The 22,635-nt window shown below is 41.1% G+C and overlaps 3 protein-coding genes across 6 annotated transcripts; 2 read left to right on the plus strand and 1 right to left on the minus strand.

Moving 5' to 3' along the window:
- Positions 1-205: 205 nt before the first annotated feature.
- Positions 206-7,638, plus strand: LOC135249543 (activator of 90 kDa heat shock protein ATPase homolog 1-like). 3 transcript variants are annotated; one of them, XM_064325161.1, is made up of 9 exons: positions 206-535; positions 1,856-2,046; positions 2,652-2,734; positions 2,879-2,996; positions 3,080-3,168; positions 3,927-4,052; positions 4,496-4,597; positions 4,789-4,840; positions 6,470-6,697. In XM_064325161.1, the coding sequence occupies exons 1-9, from the start codon at positions 456-458 to the stop codon at positions 6,499-6,501; spliced, it is 873 nt and encodes a 290-aa protein (XP_064181231.1). In that variant the 5' UTR covers positions 206-455; the 3' UTR covers positions 6,502-6,697. The 3 variants fall into 3 exon arrangements, with proteins under 3 accessions (XP_064181231.1, XP_064181225.1, XP_064181239.1); XM_064325155.1 differs by having other exon boundaries at positions 209-535; positions 6,554-7,638; XM_064325169.1 differs by lacking the exons at positions 206-535; positions 1,856-2,046 and adding an exon at positions 2,072-2,302 and having other exon boundaries at positions 6,554-7,638.
- On the minus strand, positions 7,519-10,830 carry LOC135249580 (dr1-associated corepressor). Of its 2 annotated transcripts, none has more exons than XM_064325182.1 (6): positions 10,348-10,830; positions 10,083-10,155; positions 9,810-9,903; positions 9,555-9,677; positions 9,294-9,396; positions 7,519-9,205 (listed from the first exon to the last, which is right to left on the minus strand). In XM_064325182.1, exons 1-6 carry the CDS (start codon positions 10,408-10,410, stop codon positions 9,149-9,151), a joined length of 513 nt encoding a protein of 170 aa, XP_064181252.1. In that variant the 5' UTR covers positions 10,411-10,830; the 3' UTR covers positions 7,519-9,148. The 2 variants fall into 2 exon arrangements, with proteins under 2 accessions (XP_064181252.1, XP_064181251.1); XM_064325181.1 differs by having other exon boundaries at positions 10,083-10,158.
- Positions 10,831-11,004: 174 nt separating this feature from the next.
- On the plus strand, positions 11,005-22,520 carry LOC135249506 (protein sel-1 homolog 1-like). Its single transcript, XM_064325133.1, has 21 exons — positions 11,005-11,647; positions 11,976-12,010; positions 12,731-12,923; positions 13,554-13,721; positions 14,285-14,390; positions 14,982-15,144; positions 15,311-15,364; positions 15,501-15,560; positions 15,753-15,834; positions 16,226-16,380; positions 16,643-16,699; positions 16,794-16,862; positions 16,970-17,047; positions 17,138-17,200; positions 17,298-17,385; positions 17,645-17,793; positions 18,070-18,235; positions 18,724-18,804; positions 19,367-19,539; positions 19,740-19,868; positions 20,160-22,520. The coding sequence occupies exons 1-21, from the start codon at positions 11,584-11,586 to the stop codon at positions 20,334-20,336; spliced, it is 2,310 nt and encodes a 769-aa protein (XP_064181203.1). The 5' UTR covers positions 11,005-11,583; the 3' UTR covers positions 20,337-22,520.
- The last annotated feature ends 115 nt before the right edge of the window (positions 22,521-22,635 follow it).

Below are 22,635 nucleotides of genomic sequence, written 5' to 3' on the forward strand. Positions count from 1 at the left end.
TGATTCAAATAGTTATGGACCCTGGACATCTCTTTTTTAAGATAATTAGCTATTAACTTTAACACATTTTAGAATAGTGTTAGCCTATAATAACGCAATGGTCGAGTGTGTGGCTCTTTTTAAGTAGCACACGTTTAATGGAACCTTTTCTGTTAAATTAATGGATCTCTGCCAGGTTTGTGCATGGGTTTGTGGAGGAAATATTTCAGTGTGACACTTGGTTTCAGACACAATTCCGTTTCCAGCAATTTCTACGGTCGGAGTTAAAAAGCGACCGAGACTATTCTAGAAGAAGTAGTGAGACTTAAGGACTGTGACCGTCAGAACAGAGATACTGCGTTTGCAGACACTTTAAAATTTGCCTCTCGCGGAAGTGATCTTTGCATTTTGGTTGGGATCATAGCACTCAAATAACGTTGGTAGGTAATATTACAGTTTTTCCCGTTTGAACAACCATGGCCAAATGGGGAGAAGGGGACCCTCGCTGGATTGTGGAGGAGAGAGCCGATGCGACCAACGTCAATAACTGGCACTGGTAAGGACTAGAATTCATAGTCACAGTTACTGACATCATGACATCGGCAGCCAGCTGTTCAGGATATATTATCATATATTGTATTTTTTGAAATTCTAGGCATCGATCATGTCTGATCAAGTATCACCTGTGTCTGCTAACATGGCTACGTTAGCTAGCAAGCTTCGTTGAGGGGACACTGCATGATGCTTTTCCAAATTTACGGACCAGATGATGTAACTAAGAAAGTTGGTGGCAATAAAATGTAGACTTTTCTTGGGGCTGTGAAGCTTTAGAAGTCTAAAAGATACCAGAGATGTCAAAATAGTATACCATGGCGGTACTCTGCACATGCTGGAAATAATAAGATTATTACAGCACATTTTCGTATTATGAATCCCAAAATAAAGTTCTTCACATTACAAATAAATGTAGTATTAAACGTGCCTGTCTTTGACGTAACTGGTCCAATTAATCACCAGACGACCTACGTGCATTTCTGCTCATGCATTCAACAAAATACTGTGTATTATAATTTTTACAATTATTAAAGTATGAAGTATGCAAAATAAGATTAAATAAATAAATAAATAAATAAATAAATAAATAAATAAATACAATGCAATGAAAACCTACCAATTTCTCTGAATTAAAGCAGTTCTGCGAAGACGGGTGGGCTAAAATTCCTACACAGCAATATGAAAGACTGATATACCATATGAAATCATAGGAAGCCTTTGCTTGCAGTTGTTATTGCTAAAGGTGGTGCAACCAGTCATTAAGTTTCAGGGGTCAATTATTTTTTCGCATGGGTGATATGGGTGTCTGATAAATTTTTTTCATAAAATAAGTGAAATAATAGTTCTAAAAATGTGTTTTGTGTTTACCCAGGTTCCCTTTGTCTAATATTACATTTTGTATAAAGACAATTCAGTGAGACAAATATGCAATAATAGAGGGAATCGGGAAGAGGGAAATCAAGTTGTTAACTTGACAATTTAATTAGTGTGCAAGAAAGAAAGTGCAAGTGGCTTGGCTTTCCAAAACTGCCGGTGTCTGATCCTCAGATAGGATATTATCCCAGATCATGATTAGTGTGGCCACTTTTTTCCAAATCAAACAGTTTCACAGTGCACCTACCAAAGATATGCAGTATTTTTTTTGTAACCACTAATTTTTCCCTTTCCCTGTTTCCAGTGTACATTTCCATAATGTCTAGGCATTTGGCCGATGCAGTTATCCAGCCTGACTTAAATAACTTGCATTTTCACATTATCCTGAACAGCCACATGTTTATATCTACATGTCCTTTCACTTGCTTTTCCTGGTTGTATCTTGAAGGACAGAGAGGGATGTGACAAACTGGTCATCAGACAAGCTGAAGGAGCTCCTCATAGGGGTGCATGTGGAAAATGATGAGGGAAGCTGTGAGGTCACAGAGGTCAGCAAGCTGGAGGGAGAGGCCTCTATCAACAACCGCAAAGGGAAGCTCATATTCTTCTATGAGTGGAACATCAAAGCCATGTGGACCGGTGAGTTAAGGAAGACGGACATGTCGATTGTACATGCTGAAAACTTCAAGAAAATGAAACGGAGGCATATTTCCCTGGAGTCTCAGTCCACTCTAAAATGTATTTTATGATATGAGACATGAAGAAGTTGTGAGGGAAAGTGAGGGAATGGTATTACTCCAATATTCGAAGACCTTCAGATGCTGCTCATTTGAAGGAAAGACGTCTTGGAAGAACATATTTAGGTCATAATTTTGCTTAGCTCTGCTGTCCAAAGGTCAGTCATTTCAAGTTCTTACTAAAGTATTTCTTGTTCATTTGTCAGATTAAAAATTAAACACAGTTAGTTTTTAATTGATGAGTTTATCTAAAAGCATAATGTGATCTATCACCATCTGTAAGCCTCTTCAGTTTTATCCCTTCTGGACATACAGTATATGCAGGCATCCTCACTCAGAACATAGCATCAAGTCCAGTGTTATGTTTTTAGCGCTTGTTTCCATGGCAATGTGGTGGTTTTATATAGCCTGAAAGATGCCCCTGTGACAGTGTATCTAAGTCCAATGATGGGTCTTTATTTCTAGCTACAGTATGTCAGAGCTGTCCTGGGTTTTCTCTTTTGACAGGAAGGTCAAAAACTGGAATCAAATATAAAGGCAACATAGAAGTTCCAAACTTCTCAGATGAAAATGACATGGAGGATTTGGATGTAAGTTGCAGTGATTATGAACGTGTACAAGTTAAAATGGTAAATTGCTTATTTCACCTGATGTGATTGCTTTTAAAGATTTTGGATGTTATTTCTTGCCTAACAAGCAAAATAAAAAGAAATGTAAATTGTGATTTCTTTCAGATAAGTGTGACGCTTTGCAAAGACGAGCCAGAAACTCCTCTTACTGGGCTCATGAAAAAGGAGGGGGCGAATAAAATCCAAGTTGCACTGGGGAGCTACGTGGGTTACCTTAAAACAGGTGAGATCATCTCCGTGGTGTGTTAGCTTTATTATTGTTTGTGCATTGAAATGAAATGAATGTGCTGTACCACTTTGTTTCAGAGTTTACTCAAGGCATGATCCTCCCCACGGCGAATGGTGTGTGCAAGCAGCAGTCATCACAGTCCAAGGCCAAAGTGGACAAAACCCAGGTGAGCCTTGAACAAAGAGCCAGGAGTGCATATCACTGAGAAATAGTGTATTATCACATATTTTATAAATGGTTAGATACATTCTCTTCTCCAGAATGATGTTAAGAATAATTAAAGGCATATTGCAGACATACCGAAAACACAGAGAGGCTGACACAGAAATACAGACACAGGGCAGCCAGACATACAGTGGTTGAGCATCAAGAAGAAAATGGTGCTAAAAGTGTCTAGAGTTGCTCAGAACTATGACTGACAAAGTGTCAGGAATTGCACGTTGATTTCAAAATTATTTTGACACCTCAAGCATTTCCTGACCCAGTACCAGAAAATTGTGCGAAGTCATGTGTCAGTGTGAGTTGTGTATGGTTTGCCATTTTTGCAGCAGTGGCAGAAGGAAATATGCATGTTTTCCCTGTTTATCAGTGAAGGGATGATGCATCTTTAGAAATAGTATAATGCATATCTAAATAACAGTTTATTTAAAATATGTTTGCTTAAGGAAACCTTTACAGAATCTGTATCTGTCCAACCAACAAAATTATCTGTATCTGCATCTCTATTCAGATAAAAAAAAAACCAGAAGTGAGCACATCATGCAGAGGAAGTTGTGAAAAAGACAAAAAAAATTATCTGTCGTGAACAAATCATCCAGTTTATCCGATTCCCACGTCTGGGTTTTGTCTGTTTACTTTCAAAATATTACCCTTGAATTTATTACAGTTACTCCAGTCAATGAGTCTTTTTGTCTCTTGCTTTAGATTGGCTCAGGTAGCTCAGCCCCCCCACCCAGCACTGGGGTAAAGATTCCCACCTGCAAGTTCAGCCTGAAGGAGACCTTTCTCACCTCCCCTGAGGAGCTCTACAGAGTCTTTGTCAACCAGGAGGCAAGTGGGCAATCTGTACAGTCAGTTCCTTCGTGGGTGGCTCGGGCATGGGAAGTTCTTGTTTGGGGCAAACATGAAAGTTCCATATATTTTCAATTTGGTTTGCACAGATATGGACACAATTTACTACAGCTCTGTAAAATTGGCTGTGTTCCCCTATAATTAAATGGGCTTTTTCCCATTACTGCTTAAGTGAACAAAGTGAGCAAGCACATTGTGTTTTAAACATACACCGCCATTGCCATTTAAAAACAAATGTATTCCTTGCTTAGTCTGAAGATGAAAAAAACATGAAGGGAAACAGATATGCAACTCATTGGAGAGTTTTTGCTTCAGTAAATTTGCTTGCTTTGTTTGTAGCCTATCTCTACAGAATGTTTATGAGCCCTGAAATTGCATTTGGTGAATGAGCAGTAATGAAGCTTCTCCTTCTGCACCTGTAGATGGTCCAGGCATTCACACATGCAGCAGCAACAGTGGACCCACAGACAGGGGGAAAGTTTCGCTTGTTGGATGGGAACGTCTTTGGAGAGTTCCAGGAGCTGGTAAGGGAAAGGCTGAGCACTCTCATGCACTTTGAATAAAAAGACAATGTAATTATAAGGGACTTTTGTATAATATCTCAATGCTATATTTTCTGGAGATGACACCCAGTCAAGCTCTCCACTTATAGACTTGGGTACATGGATGCATCAAGCCCTGGGTTTTTAATTTTATTTCACCCTTTCCCCCCAAGGTTCCTGAACAAAAGATTGTCATGAAGTGGAGATACAACACCTGGCCCTGTGGTAAGTTATGTTTCATTTTATCTTGAAATTGACAACCTATTTGCTTTTATGTTTCCTGTCTGTATATTATCTATGCGTGTCTGATCAATAATAATAAGAATAATAATAAACTTTAGTTACATAGCACTTTTCAAAACACAGTTACAACTAGAAGAGTGCACTCAGTAGAGTGCAGATCTCTGCCAGGCGTCACCATAAGTGATAAGTTAACCGACAAAGGCATTTGAGCTGGCTGACATTATTGAATGTTTTTAAACGACCACAATGCTGTATAATGTTTGTTTGAATGAATACAAGCCACAATCTTCTTACCTTGACATGCAAATCTGGACAGGAACAATTCCAAAAGACTAGCGATGTAAAGTGTCAATTTTAACGTGAAAATGCCAGCAAAATAATCCGCCAGCTAACGGGGTACGTTAATGTTTGAATCTGTGGCAACAGGCGGAAATGGAAAAAAACCATTCCAAACGGAAGCAGTTGTTGATCACTTGCGGCCCCTACCGGCCGGTTAGGAGGAGTGAGGAGTTAGTACTCAATCTATTTCAATGGACAAAAAATGATGGAAATTAATTCAAATAAAATACTTGTGGTTGGCCAATTTGCAAAATATTCGAGAATTCAGGTCCTTGGCCTGCTGTCAGCATGCACAAGAAATATTAGGCTGATTGTCCCAGTAGTATGCGAGATTAGCTGCGGACAGAGACACAAACACGCACACACGCGACCAAACGCATGATCCCCTCCAGGCTCTGCCTGGCGGAGATAATAATAAATATAGATAAATGATTCATTAATAAATAAATACAAATATCAGAAATGATGTATTATAATAAAATGAAAGAATAAAGAACCACAAGGTTATGGGGAGGCCTGCTTAAAAATTTTGAACAGTGAGTTAAAAGAAGATACAAAATTTGTTAGCATAAGCTCCTCAGACAGGGAGTTTCAGAGCCTTGGAGACCTGACTGCAAAGGCCCGATCAACTTTGGTCTTAAGCCTGATTTTTGGGATAATCTTACGGGCCCTGCCTGACAACCTTGGACTGTGGTGTGGTTCACAGAGGATCAACATGTCACGGATGTAAGTAGGGGCCAAATCGTGTCAAGCATTAAAAGTACTCAATAAATGAAATCAATACTAAAACCTATCGGCAGCCAGTGTAAGGGGGCTATTCTTGTGGTAATATGATATGATCCCTTTGCCTGGCCCCATCTAACATCCTAGCTACTGCATTCTAAACAAGCTGGAGACGTGAGAGAGAAGTTTGGCTGAGACAGGAGCAGAGTGGCTTGCAGTAGTTTAAGTGAGAAGATACAAAGGCACTCTCTCCAAATCCAAGTGGGACAAAAATGTCTATATCTTAGAAATTGTTCTCAGCTGGAAGAAAGATGACTGCACTACATTCTTCACTTGCTGTTTGATGGATAGGCCACAGTGAAAAACCACCCTTAGTTTTCTGGCCGTTGACTTCACACAGATAGATAGGCTGCCCAGATGGTTATGCATTGTATTTATAGATTTGGGTGGGCCAAGTATGAATGAAGATCACTGGCTCAAAGATATGCTTTTCATAGCATTTAAACTTCCATCCATGTTCACTCTCCTTCCTGACTCTCCACATATTAGATCAACTCGTTTTGAAAAGACAGTTGGTGTAGTATGCCTGTTCCACATCAACATTCATTCTCTGGAATCCATTTGCACCCCTAGAACATTATTCCACGATCACCCTGAACTTTTTGGACCATGGAAATGAGACCGAACTGAAGTTGGAGTGCAAAGGGGTGCCAGTGAGCGAGGAGGAGAGTACAAAACGGGGTTGGCGGCAGTATTACTTTGAGGCAATCAAACAGACTTTTGGTTATGGAGCGCAGCTCTACTGAAGACACGCTGCATTGTATTATTCCTCTTATATGACTGAAGAATTAGGAACTGCGCAAAATGTAAAGAAAAAAATGAAAAATGTCATTAGTTTATGTGTTGAAACGCTTTCATTTGTAGATGTTATTCTTCTAGCACCTGCTGTACAGCGAGTATGAATGAACGGTGCCTTTCAGGGTGGAAGATCTTTACAGGCGCTACAACTCAGAGGGGTTGGTTGAGTTCATAACATGAGAGTGGGGAAAAAAAGGAAACCACTGAATCATTGTTTCTGATGTATATATTTAAAGAAATGTTTTATGCTTGCTTTGTCATTTTTTACTTGCGCACATTAAATTTCATAAAGTATGTTGATATCAGTAAATGTAATTTTTCTTGAACTTTTGTTCTCTTTAAAGATCACGTCACTGGTTCTATATGAATGTCCATCTTCTTAAGTACTGTGTTCATATCTGATGTTTGTGTTCATACCTGATGCTACCTTTGAAGCCAGAACTCAAACCCAGGTATTAAGTCAACCTTCAGACAAGTGCAAGGCACTGTGCTGTTCCCTGTCCAATTTGAATCATGTTAATTTTATTTGGTTCTTTGCATTTGGATGAGACTTTATTTTCTTCTAGGAAATGAACTATAAATCAGGCTACAACTGAAAACTGTAATTAAATAAAATGACTTCTAATTAGAAGCCTAAAAAAATGTGTTGCTGTGAACATATTTCCTATGCAGACTCCTCATTATAGTTGTAATGCAGAGGACTATCCTTTTGGTTTGTTACAAAATGTATATATTTGAAGAAGTAATATATGTTCTTTGAGAGCATAGTTAACCATGTTTTAATTTATTTCAATATTTCAACCTCTGCAGTATTCTTTGTGACATGACCCCACTTCTTACAATAAAAATCTTTCATTCTCTGTGCACTTTCATTGTCCACTGTCTTGTGCTAATGTAAGCACCTTTCATCTTGTTTTCTCATGGCTGATATTAGCCATATATTCCCATACTTGTGGCTTGTATGGGAAAATATATCAGAGGAGGGTGTGTTCTTCTGCTGCAGTGTTACCTCTGCGGGTAGCATAGTGGTGATATAGGATCATAACAAACCTGATTCCAAACACAAGGGGGAAAAAAGAAGTATGGAACATTGACTACAATTTGTCATTGAAACACGCTGTATTTCATGCAATTCTTCTGTCTCCATCTACACAACATGAGACATTTATTTACATGATATTTTACAGATTTGGTTTTTTGCTGAGAAAATCTAGATCCAAAATGAGCTTCAATCATGCAAACACTGCTTAAGAGTGTATCCTTATATCAAGCTTAAATTTATGTAATTTATTTTGTCATGACATCTACACAATATGATTTGAGCGTTAAAAATATTTTGTACCTAATAGCAGGACTATAAAAGAGAAATTAAGTTTCCATTTCAATAGACCAACTGCAAAAATGAAAACATGAAATCTATTCAAATACCCTAAGCTAATTTGTTGTAAATTAAAATAGGAATCCATAAAAATGAACATGCCTATATTCATAAGAAGTACAGCACTCTTCTTGTAATGCTGTTTCCTGGGACTCATAATTACTAAACCAAGAACAGATGCCCTAAATATAAAGAGGTAATTGTTTGTAAGCAGGGCATTGGAGCTATAAGCAGTTCTGCACAACAGCCTTGGAATAACAACAGTTCATTGACTTTTCATCAACGTTTCTAAACTCAGCAAAAAAAAAAAAAAAACCTAACTCTGGTCATACAAACTTCAGAAAGCAAATGAACACTCCAAATGAAAAAACATGCCATTTGACATTACCGTTCTAAATGAATTTTCACAAAACCAAAAACACCAAACCCAATGTATGAACCAAGACCAAGAGAATCAACATTCCATTTGAACAATACAAAAATATGAAATGACTTTCTCCACAAAAATAAGGTTTTTAGCTAAAACTTGAATTACCCACATACAATTTGGATATCAAGCTATTCTTATCGGACTTCATCAGAATGTCACAAAATTCATTTCACTGATTTATTTTCATATATTAATTTAAATGTCATTGTGTCACTCTTGACACAACTATAAAATGCTATATAGAACAATAAATTAAAACAAAAAAATGCCAGGTTACCAAAAAACTTTGTAAAAAAAAAATATATATATTTCAGTTCTGTAGGGCTAATAGGCCTTTTACACAACCACCATGGCTAGAAAGGGTTAAGAGAGTGTCATGGACAGCATCCCATCCATCCCTAGAGCAAAACAGACAAAGTCCAATTCAAACATCTCTACTGAAATAAAATATTGCTGCTCCATAAATACAAGTAAGTGACACTGCAGATCACTTATGCATGGATTTTAGAACAGAAAAAAATGAACAGGCTAGAAGTCAGTCGGCAAGATATATGGATTATGTTCAGTGATGATGTTGCAACTTCGCTCCCAGGCTGAAGAGAAGTTCTGAGCCCGAGTCCTGTAGGGGAAAACAAATCAGTTTCAGCTTTGAAGAACTAAGCAGAGCAAACATCCACACATTATTCATCATCAAAACAAATACCTACATCTGAGAGTTCAATGTTGTCCAAAGAGTCATTCTTGGGTCTGCTTGTCCTTTCTGCTTCCCCACACTGCTTTTTGCCGATACGAATTTCTTGCCATCGTTGCCTACAAAAAGATATTGAGAACATAAATCTTCATTCTTTTTTTGAGAAATTATGTCAATAAAAATATGCATGCTATGATTGTGTTCCCAGTATTGGTTCCAAGTTCATCCTGCCTCCAGTTCACTCAGTTCCACAGTTTTAGAGACTATGGTTTCCCACCTGTGAGCCAGCCATTTCCCCTTAATGTGCCCTTCTCCCTGGGTGGCTTGGGCTGGGGCCGTGGCCTGCTCTGCCAAGTCCTTGAGGAAGTCAAAGAGCTTCTCGTTCTCTATACATTGCTTCCTATGGATCACCCATAAAACATTGATCACTACATTTGAATTAGTTTGAATATGTATTGACTTTCCCCCCAAGGAATAATAACACAAAACAGTTCATGGTGAAACAACATCCATAATTTCAATACACACTCACATGTGGGCCATTGACATGACCCTACTGTGCTTTGACTGGGTAATTTGACTGGTCATGATCAGGAATGATTTTAAAAACATTTCAAGGGCCCTGGCTGATCTCAAAGGTTAAGGATGTGTAGGAAATTGGAACAGAATCATTTGACATTTAGCATGGATCAAACACAAAGTAAATGAAAGTATCCACACAGTTCTATGTGCCACTGTGTCCTGAGCTACGCAGCAAACCATTCGTTGCAGCACAACGAACGTAATACGATATATAGAAGGATACATATGATAACAGGCACAGCAGCTGCAATCCTCCCCACCTCCGTGTCCTTCTGCATAATTTTCTTGATACGGCCCTGCTTATAATGAAACAGAAGCGATGGACACTTGATCAAAGGTGATCATATGAGCAGTCGAGGAAAACATAACACCATATGCTCAATGAAAGGAGAATGGAAAACAATATGGTCGTCCGCAGGTGCCCCGCGCTTGTAATTCAAGATAAACAAAGGCAAAAACAATTACACTAAACGACGTAATTTACTTACCGGTGGGAACCGAACATTGTATTTTCTCTTTTGCCTCGGCATTTGGAACGCAAAAATGCCCATTTAGAGTTACATTTCGGATTTGTACTGCTCACTATCTTGAGCTCCATTTGTTTACCTTTCACAGGAAGTCAAATGGGGGGTAAAATGCACTATTAGATGAGGAATTGGTTGCTTTGCCAGAATTATCTAAAGATACAAGTGCGTGCTAATATAACATTGATTGTATTTCTTTTACAAATGTTCTTTCCCAATATTAGACCGATAAAAGCTGTGCGGTAAAAGTGGCAGACAATAGTAGAACCAATATTCAGCTTCAAGAAATGGTTGCCAGGACTACGCTCAATTGATAATTAGGTAAGATTGAGGTTGACAATTTCTGATTATAGCATAATTTCATCGTGATAAATAAGATGCATCGAATGTAATGAATCAATACGCAACGTATCGTGCATGGAATTTTCGCGACCCTTAATTTATTCATTAAGCAATATAATGTATTTAACTAAACACGTCCCTGTGCATTTTTATTGTAGTATGATCGCTGATAACTAAACAGCCAATATATTTAATTAATTTAGTCCCACACTAATGAGTAACTTTAAAAAAAACCTTTAATCTATTTAGTTATACGCACGCCCATTTGTGTGAAACGCTGTATCTGTACGGTCTATTGGTTTAAATATGCGCGCTTGACAAATGGGGACATGACATATACATGGTAATATTGTACAATCCATTAATAGTACAGGTAAAGTAATTTCATTGTGTGTGCGTTTATTATTGGGCAGTTGTAATCAGAAAGCTCAACGATTGGCTACGAGTTTATTACCGTAAGCGACTCATTGGCTAGCTCGAAAGAGTAGGAAGTGCCGGTCGAGGTTCAATAAGTAGCCTATGTCTGATGATGAAACTGGAAAGCTGTTCTTAAGCCGATTTTTAATATTGTTGCGACTCTCGAAGTATATAACCAACTGTAGGAACATTTATCATGAAACCTGCAGATTTTATCAAACAGAAATACCCGCAAACGGTCACAAACTCAGACATATAGTTATACTGAAGTCAAGCTATACTATAGTTAGCTTGCGTGTTTGCTACAACCAATGATGTTGTAAAGCAGTTAGTCTGCGTGGCGTGTCAGCTGCAAAATAATGCTAACTACAGTATGCTAGCAGAATTTTACGCCCAGTCGACTGAAGTGCTTTCCATGTTCTGAAGAAATTTTTAAAAATCATGACTGTGAAGACGTGGAATCTGCTTTCACTGTTATTGCTTGTGTCAAGCGTGGTAGCAGCTGGTGAGTATAGCGCATAACTCCACTATGAAGCTCAGTCCAGCATTTAGCTTCCTACAATAGTTCTATAGTTGCTGGCTCTAGGTGTTAGCGAGCTTCCAAGTAAGCGTAATGTAGCTATAGATCTGCTGTTGTTCAACGTTAGAAACTAATACACGATGTTGTTCACTGAAGTCACAATTTCTGTTGTGTTACCAGACTGCTACTGTAACTACTGTAGCTAACTTGCTTTAAACATTTACTAAATAAATATCTTGCTCTCTTTTAACTTGGTAATAATGTTACTGACGCAACATGTCCCTGTTGATCGTTGTTATGTTTGTATTTGCAGATGTAGAAGAGCTGAATGATGCGCCTGAAGCCAAGGTAATACAGATAATGATTTTTTAAAAATTCGACTGAGTGTTCTCATGTGCTTCTCTTCAGACAACAACTTATGTAATCAGGTTACTGTATTCGTTGCTAGTTGTTCTTGAGATTGTTTCTCGCCTTTTCTGGTCGAGAAAGTGTGACGTGCATATGAATATGACAGCTGTCCTGGAATGTATTGGAAGAAAACATTTGAAAAGCGAATTGTTGTTTGTTACATATTGCGAACTCCAGCATAGTTCTACTTAGATAGGGACTGTATACTTGGACTCTGTGTCATGCCAGCTGTGTTACTTCCCACAAGAAAGATACAGCGTGCAAAATTGACATTTTGGTGCTGAATAAATGAACACTTTGCTTGCATCTCTTAAGTATGAATGTGCAAGGCCAATTATATATATATATATTTTAGTAATTATAGATACCGTAGATAGTAGTATTGTTCTTCACTTATTTTAAATTGAGAATAATTCACTCTGTATAAGAGTCTTGTTCTGATGATAACAGAACCAGATATGCTTTCTAAAAAAAATCCAGCCAGATCCTAGCCAGTGTAGGGTAGGGGTAGCAGAACTTGGTATATGTTGCAGTTTGAAATATATTTTTCCTTTGTTTTTTATGTTCTCTTAAGACTATTCTTTGTTGTCATCGTTCTTTGATCATGGTTGCTTGCATCCTCAGTCACAACTCATTTTTTAAATTTGTATTTGCTTGAAGTCATTTCACAGTCAGAACACTGAGGAGGATGAAGTGCCAGTGGGGACGCAGATTGTAGCAGGGCAGGTGTTCCCCCGAGAGGATGTTTCCCAGGGTGATGACGCTCAGAAGGAGTCCGACAACGTCCATGAAGGAGCGGGCAAGGAAGAACTCCCTCCACAGCCCAGCCCCAAGGAGGAGAAGCCAAAGGATGGTGAGTACTGTGTACAGCTAAGAGCTTACCTGTACCCATTTAAAAAATATATCTGCAATTCTATTTTAGTTCTTATATTAAGGTAAAACTACAATAAACGAACATATAGAAACTTGAAAATGATCATCTTGAAAGATATGCTTATTTTGCATTGCCTGGTCCTGCTGCTTAAGACTGATTTTGGTCCTTCGAAACTTCATTCATGTGATGACACTTCATGTAATTTCATTGGATGGCAGCAGTGTTAAAAGTTATTTAGAAGGGCTACAGGATTTTCCCTAAACCATTTGCCTCTTAATGTATATTTCAGTTACTCGTTTTATGTTTTTTACTTTCTGTTGCGGTTTCTGTTCGTTTTTATAAAGTAACCACAAAAGTAGAGTTCATCTGCACATCTGTTTTTTGCCAGTTTGGCAGAACTCTTCAAGCGTATCGCAATAGTTTCATTACTGCAGGTGGAGAAAAAACACCTGCTCTTATGGTAATGCAAAAAAACTGGTCCTTCATGCTGATTTATGTTGCTAATAGAGATTGTCCCTATAGAATATTTTCTTCATCCTCTGCAACTTTTTTTGATCTCTGTTACTGTGAGGGTGTCATTACAGTGTGTCTCTTATTTTGATGATGCAGTTCCTGTGGTGGTTGGGGGTACAGCTGCAGGGGAACCCTGCCTCTTCCCCTTCCTCTTCCTGGGGAAGGAGTATTCAGAGTGTACTACAGAGGGGCGCACTGACAACAGGCTGTGGTGTGCCACCACATACGACTACGACAGTGACAAGAGATGGGGTTTCTGTGAGAGTGAGTTACCCTCATTCAGTCATCACCTAATAAAGCAGTGTTTTTCTTGGGAGTTGTAGCACTTTCTTGTTTAGCCAATACAAGTATATATACATACAGCGCATGTGAATGTACACACTCATACACACACTCATGCACACACACATGTACAGTACATTACATGGCCAAAAGTATGTTGTGGGCACCTGACTTCCAACATCTCACCCGAAATGATGGGCATTAATATGGAGTTGGTCCACCCGTTGCTGCTATAACAACCTCCACTCTTCTGGGAAGGCTTTATCCTAGATGTTGGAGCATTGCGCACCAAGCACCTGGAGAAAATTCTAGGGCATTACGTACATTTGAGAGACCTCAGGTGTGACCCTAATTGCTCCAAAGGCATTCCGTTGGTGTTTGTGAAGGGGGGGTGGGCAGAGGGAGAAAACGGGTAACATTCCTGTAGTCAGACAGATCAAGTTTACCAGATCAATGTTTCTTTAAGCTGATAATCTAAAAACGACATATCCAGCATATATATACAGCAAACCTGAGTGAAAATATATTTTGCTTGTGAATTGTAGCTGAAGAGGAAAGCGAGCAGAGGCGTCAGGCGGAGGAGGTTGAAGAGCTGTATCAGAAGGCCATGAAGATCATCAATGGCACAAGCAAAAAGAACCAGAGGAAGGAGTGCGTGCCCTTTTCCCCTTTAATCCGTTGCCTTACCCCTTCTCTCCTCCCACTGTCAATGTCTCCTGCAACCTTGTCAGCTCAAGACTGACTGTATTGTGGTCATCGGTCCTCAGTCCCATATATTCCTAAGGCTGCTCTTAGAAACATAAGAAATATAGGCAGGTTTAAAGATGTGCAGGCCATTCAGCTTACTCAGATACATGACATTGCTTATAGTCAAGAGTGCATATAGCACTGTGTCAAACCTGGTCTTCCTTCATCTGTGGGTCCTGGATATTTACTCCATTTATTAATAACTCTTTGGGGAAATGACTCCTATTGCCAGTGTGCAATTTACCTCGTGCTTATTTCAGCTTATACCCACTTGCCTCATTGTAAAGGGCTAACAAGGTTTGTAGTAAACAGTTTAGAGCATCACATCAGCCACGGTTGGATAATATTTCACGTGAAGGGCAGGAGTTTTCATTGAAAACAATGTCATATTCCTCAACTTGTTCAGCTTAGTTTTAAAGGACTAGCTAGAGGAGGCTGAGATGTATATATTTTCCTGCTATGTCCTCAACATGCAGGTATTTTCTCCTGCCGCAGGGCGTATAAAACGCTGGTGAAAGTGGCGGACATGGGCCACACCAAGGCCATGGAGAAGGTGGCATACGCCATGCTGTTCGGCGACAGTTTGGCCCAGAATGTCCTAAAGGCTCGGGACATGTTTGAGAAGCTGGTGGTGGAGGGGTCACCCAAAGCTCAAACGGTACCTTTTTTATATACCGCTACAAACCCCAGTTTGATCACCTGCCTCTTAACAGTCAGCACCTTCCCCATCCCCCAAAGCTCTCGCAAGATCATTTTGTTCAGTGTCTTCTCGTAGATGTTGGTGATTTTGAGCTTTTGTGAAAGGCATTCCTTCCTCCCATCAGGCCCTGGGATTCATCTACGCTGCTGGCTTAGGAGTGAACTCCAGCCAGGCAAAGGTATGCAGACAATGCATTTCAGTTCAGTTTCAGTAGCATTTCAGTTCAGTCATCTGTAACGGTGAATAATAACACGCCTGATTTGTCTTAATCTTTGATTGGATCGTTTCGTTGTCCTTTCCCCGTTTCTCCGCAGTCGTTGGTGTACTATACCTTTGGGGCCTTGGGTGGAAACCTTGTGGCTCACATGATCCTGGTAAACTCATTTTTAAGCATTTACAGATAACATTTGATTTTGCTGATACACATGCCAACAAGTCCACTGAACAGTTGAGTTGTCTGCTCAAATAACACTCGAGGGACAAGTCCAAATTGTCATCGCTTTCTTGTTTGCTGTCTGGTTTTCATCCTTCATTACACAGCTTGATGAAGGTGTTTTTCTGTTTAGGGCTACCGGTACTGGGGCGGGGTCGGGGTGCCACAGAGCTGTGAATCTGCGCTGACGCACTACAGACAGGTGGCTAACCACGGTATGACGCCTGCCGCTCACAGCAGCGCTGCTGTCGGCTGATCGTGTGCAATAGGCTTGAACCAAATAGAAGTGAGCTATTTAAAATACAATTTTTAGAAATTCTTTCTTATAAAGGATATGAAGGACATACTCGGTTAATGAAACTGCGAGAATCATAAAATAGACGCACACAGAATGGGGAACATGGGCTGAGTTGGGACATAGTCGATAGTGTCATTTGGAATGAATGTTTGTTCTTATTTATGAATGTTTTCAAAGCAGCTTATTATATTAGGATTATATGTGATTATATCTGACAAGAAGCTGAAATGTGAATTAGCACTTTTTAAAGTATTTTGTGAAATACGTGGACCGCCTGATGTGCGTGTGTGCGCATTGCGTGATTTTAGTGGCCAATGACATCTTGGGGACGGGCGGAGGTGTGGTGCAGAGGGTCAGGCTGCTGGACGAGCAGGAGAACCCTGGGACAGCCAGCGGGATGCTGGAGGAGGACCTCATCCAGTACTACCAGTTTCTCGCGGAAAAGGGGGACGTGCAAGCCCAGGTGAGACCTCTTTTTCGGAGGTCATAGTCACACAGGAGTAGGGTTGGGTACAAAAACCCGATACCACTATGGCACTGATTCTCGAATGGCATCACACGTGTCTGTTCAGGCACCGTTTAAGTACCGGTACCATTTTTAAAGTGTCGTCTTAGGATCAATATCTGCAGAATCTGAAGGATACCCATCACTACACAGGAGTGTTGATTTGTTGACAGCATCGGCGTCCTGTGACACTGCCGTCCTTGTGTCCGTCTTCTTCCAGGTGGGTCTGGGGCAGCTGCACTTGCACGGAGGACGTGGAGTGGAGCAGAATCACCAGGTAGCAGCCTGCGCTGGATCCCGCTCTACCTGCAGTGTGTTGTCCAGTAGCGATACAGAGCGCCCACCCTCATGCATGCTTGTCTCCTCTCCAGAGGGCCTTCGACTACTTCACCCAGGCAGCGAACGCGGGGAACACTCTCGCCATGGCCTTTCTCGGGAAGGTTAGTGCTTCTGTTAGTCTGGGCCCCCTTTTGCGGTGTCCCTGTTGCTGAAGACGTGGCCGCGCTGTCTGCCCCCGCTGCCCCGTAACCGGCGCTGTCTCCCGCAGATGTACTCGGACGGCAGCGAGGCAGTGCCGCAGAACAACGAGACCGCCCTGCAGTACTTTAAGGAGGCCGCCGAGCTGGTGAGGGTCGGCCTTGCTCATCGCTCAGTCTAGCGCTTCACTGTAACCTTCTCTGAACGCCGCCTGTTGTCGCTTCCTCTCTGTTGTCAGGGTAACCCGATGGGCCAGAGTGGCCTGGGCATGGCCTACCTGTATGGTCGAGGTGTCCCTGTGGTAAGTGTCCTCATGTGAGTTCCAGGTCAGTATTTCTGGCCTGTGTGGCCTCTTCGTGTATGTCCTGGGTGTATTACCTACATGTTTATTTTCTCAGGACTATGAGCGGGCGCTGATGTACTACCAGAAGGCTGCAGACCAGAGCTGGGTTGATGGACAGCTGCAGTTAGGCACCATGTACTTCAGTGAGTGACTTTTTCCATCTACCTTCCTCCAAAAGAAGCCCCTCTGGTGCTCTGTTTTTTATGTTGTATGATGTCATTGTTCTTCAGTATTACCAAATCTGTCTTTTCTCTTGGCATGTCAGCTCATTTGATCTGAAGTGTTTTTTGCTGGAGAGTTGTGGAGAAACTTCGTTGTCATCATTGCTTTGCTGGGCAGGAAACCGGTAGGGTGCTTGACACGTGTTGCTTTCACACTTGTAACATTCTCCTTCCTTCCCAGATGGCATTGGGGTGAAGCGGGACTACAAGCAGGCGCTGAAGTACTTCAACCTGGCATCACAGGCAGGTCACATCCTGGCCTTCTACAACCTGGCGCAGATGCATGCCTCTGGCACAGGGGTAATGCGCTCCTGCCACACAGCTGTGGAGGTCAGTTCAGTGCGCATGTTATATCCTTTCTCTCTCTGCAACCTCTTCTCTCTTCTGGCTGCTACTTAACATTACGGTAGAGTTTCTGACTCTGTGGTACCACATGTTTCAAGCTTGTTTCATGAAGGGAGAATCAAGAAGTGATCTGCAGTGGCCGTCAAACCAAAGCATGCTCATTTCTACAGTAGCATTCCCTTGTGACATCTCCGTTTAGTATTTACGCATAGGACCGAATTGGTTTAGCCGTCCCTCATGTTGTCCACTGTTTTTCTACAGCTCTTCAAGAACGTTTGTGAGCGTGGCCGCTGGTCAGAGAGGCTGATGACTGCTTATGATAGCTTCAAAGACGGTGACGTGGACTCTGCTGTGGCGCAGTACCTGCTGCTGGCTGAACAGGGCTATGAGATAGCACAGAGCAATGTGGCCTTCATCTTGGACCAGAGTAAGTTCCTCTGTTTCACTTCTGAGCAGTCACCACTAGAGGGCAGTGTCAGCTTTAGTAACATTTTATACAATGCAGTAAATCAGTGACCTCCAACCCTGGTCCTGGAGAGCCGCAGGGTCTGCTGGCTTTTGTTTTCCCCTTATTACCCAAGTTATAAGGTGAGGTGTGTTAGCTGTATAATGAACCATTTTAATTGATTAAGTGAAGAATAACCTTGAAAACCAACAGCCGCTGTTGCTGTCCAGGATTTGGGTTGGAGACTACTGCAGTAAATGCTAAGTGTTTTGATGTCTGTCTATAGACAGTTTTGATATATATGAAGTGCTACCACGGACACGTTATAATTATATTGCAATAAACTAATGGAATTTTAATCCAGTTTCATTTCTGAAAATTAATAAATAAAATGAATGAATACATTTAGGAGCTCATTTCTGTCAGAAAATAGCGTCAGTATTAACTTTCTGGTGCATCTCCCCTGTCAGAACCAGGAGCGGTGCAGATCTTCGGAAGGAACGAGACGCACCCACGAGCTCTGCTCCACTGGAACAGAGCGGCGGCCCAAGGTGAGGATGCCTCTCAATCTCCGTCAGGCTCACGCCGTACTCAACCTCTGTCTTTCAGTCACTCGTTTGTGTCGCTGAAGCTCTGAATGTGACGGTGCATTAAAGGGAAGATGTGTAGATGTTTGCTTTCTAAGAAGTGCTTATATAAACACAGTACCTATTTTGTAAATACGCTGCAAAAATTATTTTGTGAAATTTCATTTCATTTGCTCCAACATTTTATGTGTGCAGTTGCATAACTTGTTTTGTGCACTTCTGAAACAAATGCTCATTATTGCACAGCATGTGCTTGTGCACTTGCACACATTTAGCAGACATGGTACAAAAAATTCAATGTGCGTTTAAAGTAACTACTCAGGGGTTAGGCCTCCAAACAAAATAGGGCCCAGATAAGATGTTAGTACGTTGTCCACAAACAAAATCAAAATTTTGTTTTCTAATTTACACTAGATGGTGTTGTTGTGTGTGTAGTAGACCCTGAGGAATATAATTATATATCAGAGGTCTGTGGAGTTCTTCTCGCTGGCGTCGCTGAAGTCTGTCGTTCTTCCCCTGGCGACAGGGTACACTGTGGCGCGGATCAAGCTGGGCGACTACCACTTCTACGGCTACGGCACGGACGTGGACTACGAGATCGCCGCCATGCACTACAGGCTGGCGTCTGAGCAGCAGCACAACGCACAGGCTATGTTTAACCTGGCCTACATGCACGAGAACGGGCTGGGCATCAAAAAGGTTGGTACATACAGTGCAGTACACATACCAACAACCACCGTTACACTCAAAAGCCATTACCCGCCATTACAAAACGCATCACACAGAAAAGAGCATTCGCACTCCAGATAGTTTCAGTTTGTTTTCAGGGGAGTTGCTGTCAATGTAGCGAGCTTGATATAGATTTTTTTAAAGTGCTGTAATGCATTCCTCTCTCTCAGGACATTCACCTGGCGAAGCGCTTCTACGACATGGCAGCCGAAGCCAGTCCAGATGCCCAGGTGCCCGTCTTCCTGGCGCTGTGCAAGCTGAGCCTCCTCTACGCGGTGGAGTACCTGCAGGAGCTCAACGTAAGTCTCCAAACTACAGCCTCGCAACATTGAGAGGCCATGCTTTCAGTTAGGGAAACTTTCAAATGTTCTACTTTGAGAGTGTAACGGATAGGTATTGAAATTTCATGTCAACATAATGCTTAAATATAGATTGGTTGAGGAATGAAGTTGTGGTTTGGTTTATTCACTCGGGTTCATATTCTACTTTAAGCTCAGTATGCTCCTGTGGTGATGAACTGTAATTCTTTAGCAGGTGGTTTTAAAAGAATCGTGATCAGTGTTCCTTCCCGACTTGCAATCTGTGTGCAGATAAAGGAGCTCCTATCCCAGATGGACCTGGACCAGTTGCTGGGGCCGGAGTGGGACCTCTGCCTCATGACCCTCATTGCCCTGCTCCTGGGCTCCGTCATCGCCTACCGGCAGAGACAGCAGCTGGCCCCGCCCCCGGCTCCCCAGCAGGCCGAGCCCCAGCCTGACCAGCAGTGAGGCCGACCCTGACCACCCCACCCTGCAGGCCTCTCTTGTGGGGCAGGAGGAACTCCATGGGATCACCATGGGATTCACCATACGCCAAAAGACTGCTCTGGGGGAAATGTGGGGTGGGGGTGAAAATCTGCGTTTTTATTGGGTGACAGAGAAAAAAAAAAGTGCAACGTTGAGGGGGGAAAAACTGAAATGTGTGTCTCAGGGTTTGGCCTTTTGAGCAACACGGCCATAAGACTGGCTAGAACTCCCATGCTAAAAGTACTGCTGTTCCTCTCGTTAAAGCTGTTTTGCCTTCATCGTCCTTTCATGTGCCTCAGCTTCTGGAGTGGAAATGTGCGGGCGGTGCGACAGTGAGGTCTGTGGGGTGGCTCTGAACACAGCGCAGTGACGGCTCACGGTCTGGCCAAAGCTACGCAGCAACTTTTTAAAAGGAGACTGAGATTTGATTTGGATTTTTAAATGTATTATATTTAGCCCCAAATGCTCGGGGGCTGTGCCAGTGTACACTGGTAGAACTCAGGAAAACACATGGCCATCTGTGGAAAAGGATTTTAACAAGTGAGCTCGTTAGACCTTAAAACCGTATGATCTCTTGTCTTGATTGAGAGTTTTTGGTACGTATTTGGAAATTAGAACCACATGCTTATGCTGAAGCCCATAGTTTTAGGGTTTTTTTTGCTGTCATTTGCACTAAAAGTTAAAAGAAAAGATATGGTAAGGTTGGTTATAGGTTTGGGTTTTGGCACATTGTTTTCTATGATGTCAATGTATGTGCCATATGGATTGCATCTGTACTATGTTGGATGCTAGAGTAATGGAGACCGTGTCGTTGGTTGTAATGCAATGAAATGGTACGCTGTTCAGATGGGACGTTGGTGTCAGTCATATGACACACCAGCAATTGTAAAATGGAGTCATAGCACCATGGGTAGCCAGTGCATTGGCCTCTGTGGGATGACAGCATGTGTACTGCTTCATGCAAAGAGCTAGACTCTTCCACTCTGCAGACTGTAAAAGATGGAAGCAGCTAGCCTCAGATAAGCTTTATTTAATGCAGTTCTCCCTGTGATTCCTTGTGATTCCTGTATTTTTCTCTTCATACTACATGACGTAATTGCTAATAACAGTTGTTACAATGTGGTTGAGTTAATAGTCTGATTTATTCTGATGTGTGCTGTTCCATTTGATTCTACTCTGTCAGCCTGTCGTGAGTTGGTAACAGCAGTTGGTTGTCACATATGCGACAGTTGGTTTTAGAGATATTTGCTTCCCAAGTGTAGAAAACTGATGTATTCTGAACTGTGAGAAAGCTTGCGTGTTGCTTATTTTAAGCCAAGTATTCTTGATGTTTCCACGTCTAAACAATGTAAAGCCCTTCTAACAGGAAGTGAAAATATGAGATGATTCGGTGTTCAGCAATCATTGGTGCAACTTTCATACTCTTCCCCACTATAAATAAAAACTTAATTCACGTAATCTCTGAGGTTTTGGACATATAATGGCCGCACAACATCATTTGCCATTATGCTTTTCAGTGTTTGTTATTCGACAAATGAATTATTAATTGAAAATTTGTTCATAATGCTTCCACTAGTTAAGATTTATATAATGTAGTTTGTAAGATAACGACTGTTTTGGTAGATGGATACATACATAAACAACCCCTTAAGTGAAAATATGCCTTGAAAGTTAATTTGTATGGTTTTTGTTGAAGAATTCATTCTATTCCATTTGAATGGAGTTGAAACTACCCTCTAACTCTAAGTGCTGAGTTGAGCTGTATTTTAAAAATTCAGGGGTAAAATGTAGCAGATTTGATTTAAATTTATATAAATATGGTTTTACTTTATACAGGAAAGGGAGGAGTCTTTTCTAAATACTTGTCTCTATATGACAATATAGAGACAAACCTCAGTTGAAGAATATGTATAGATTGATCTTAATAGGACTTAAATATAAGGACTTAATTGTGAGTGGTTATATGGCCCAGGTTAATTGCAAAAAGACTGCTATGTCTATCGTTCATTGAGGGTTATGAAGTGGTGTGGGTTTATTTTGCACTTTAATTTTCTTTTTCAAATACTTGGAAAGTATCAAAAAATATTGAAATAAAAAAACTTTTTGCTGGTACAAAATTTAGAGTTTATGGAAAGACAAAAAATGGAATAAAATGATTAATGGAAATCAGGTATCCTCCTGTCATCACTGAATGGTTTGATTTGTGGTTATGCAGCATGAGTCAGAGAAACTCGGATTACGGTTGGATCCCAAGTCTCTTAAGATGTGAAAATATGTTTAC

Source organism: Anguilla rostrata, chromosome 1 (genome assembly GCF_018555375.3).
Source record: "Anguilla rostrata isolate EN2019 chromosome 1, ASM1855537v3, whole genome shotgun sequence".
NCBI lineage: Eukaryota > Metazoa > Chordata > Actinopteri > Anguilliformes > Anguillidae > Anguilla > Anguilla rostrata.

Excerpts from the sequence above, each read along its gene's own strand:
- LOC135249543 (XM_064325155.1), top strand. The coding sequence starts at position 456 with ATGGCCAAATGGGGAGAAGGGGACCCTCGCTGGATTGTGGAGGAGAGA. Across the intron at positions 4,598-4,788 it reads TTGGAGAGTTCCAGGAGCTG|GTTCCTGAACAAAAGATTGT; the intron begins GTAAGGGAAAGG and ends TTTCCCCCCAAG. Across the intron at positions 4,841-6,553 it reads ATACAACACCTGGCCCTGTG|AACATTATTCCACGATCACC; the intron begins GTAAGTTATGTT and ends TTGCACCCCTAG.
- LOC135249580 (XM_064325181.1), bottom strand. The coding sequence starts at position 10,410 with ATGGGCATTTTTGCGTTCCAAATGCCGAGGCAAAAGAGAAAATACAAT. Across the intron at positions 9,678-9,809 it reads GTCATGTCAATGGCCCACAT|GAAGCAATGTATAGAGAACG; the intron begins GTGAGTGTGTAT and ends GGTGATCCATAG. Across the intron at positions 9,206-9,293 it reads ACAACATTGAACTCTCAGAT|GACTCGGGCTCAGAACTTCT; the intron begins GTAGGTATTTGT and ends TTTCCCCTACAG.
- LOC135249506 (XM_064325133.1), top strand. The coding sequence starts at position 11,584 with ATGACTGTGAAGACGTGGAATCTGCTTTCACTGTTATTGCTTGTGTCA. Across the intron at positions 17,386-17,644 it reads GTTAGGCACCATGTACTTCA|ATGGCATTGGGGTGAAGCGG; the intron begins GTGAGTGACTTT and ends CTTCCTTCCCAG. Across the intron at positions 19,869-20,159 it reads AGTACCTGCAGGAGCTCAAC|ATAAAGGAGCTCCTATCCCA; the intron begins GTAAGTCTCCAA and ends ATCTGTGTGCAG.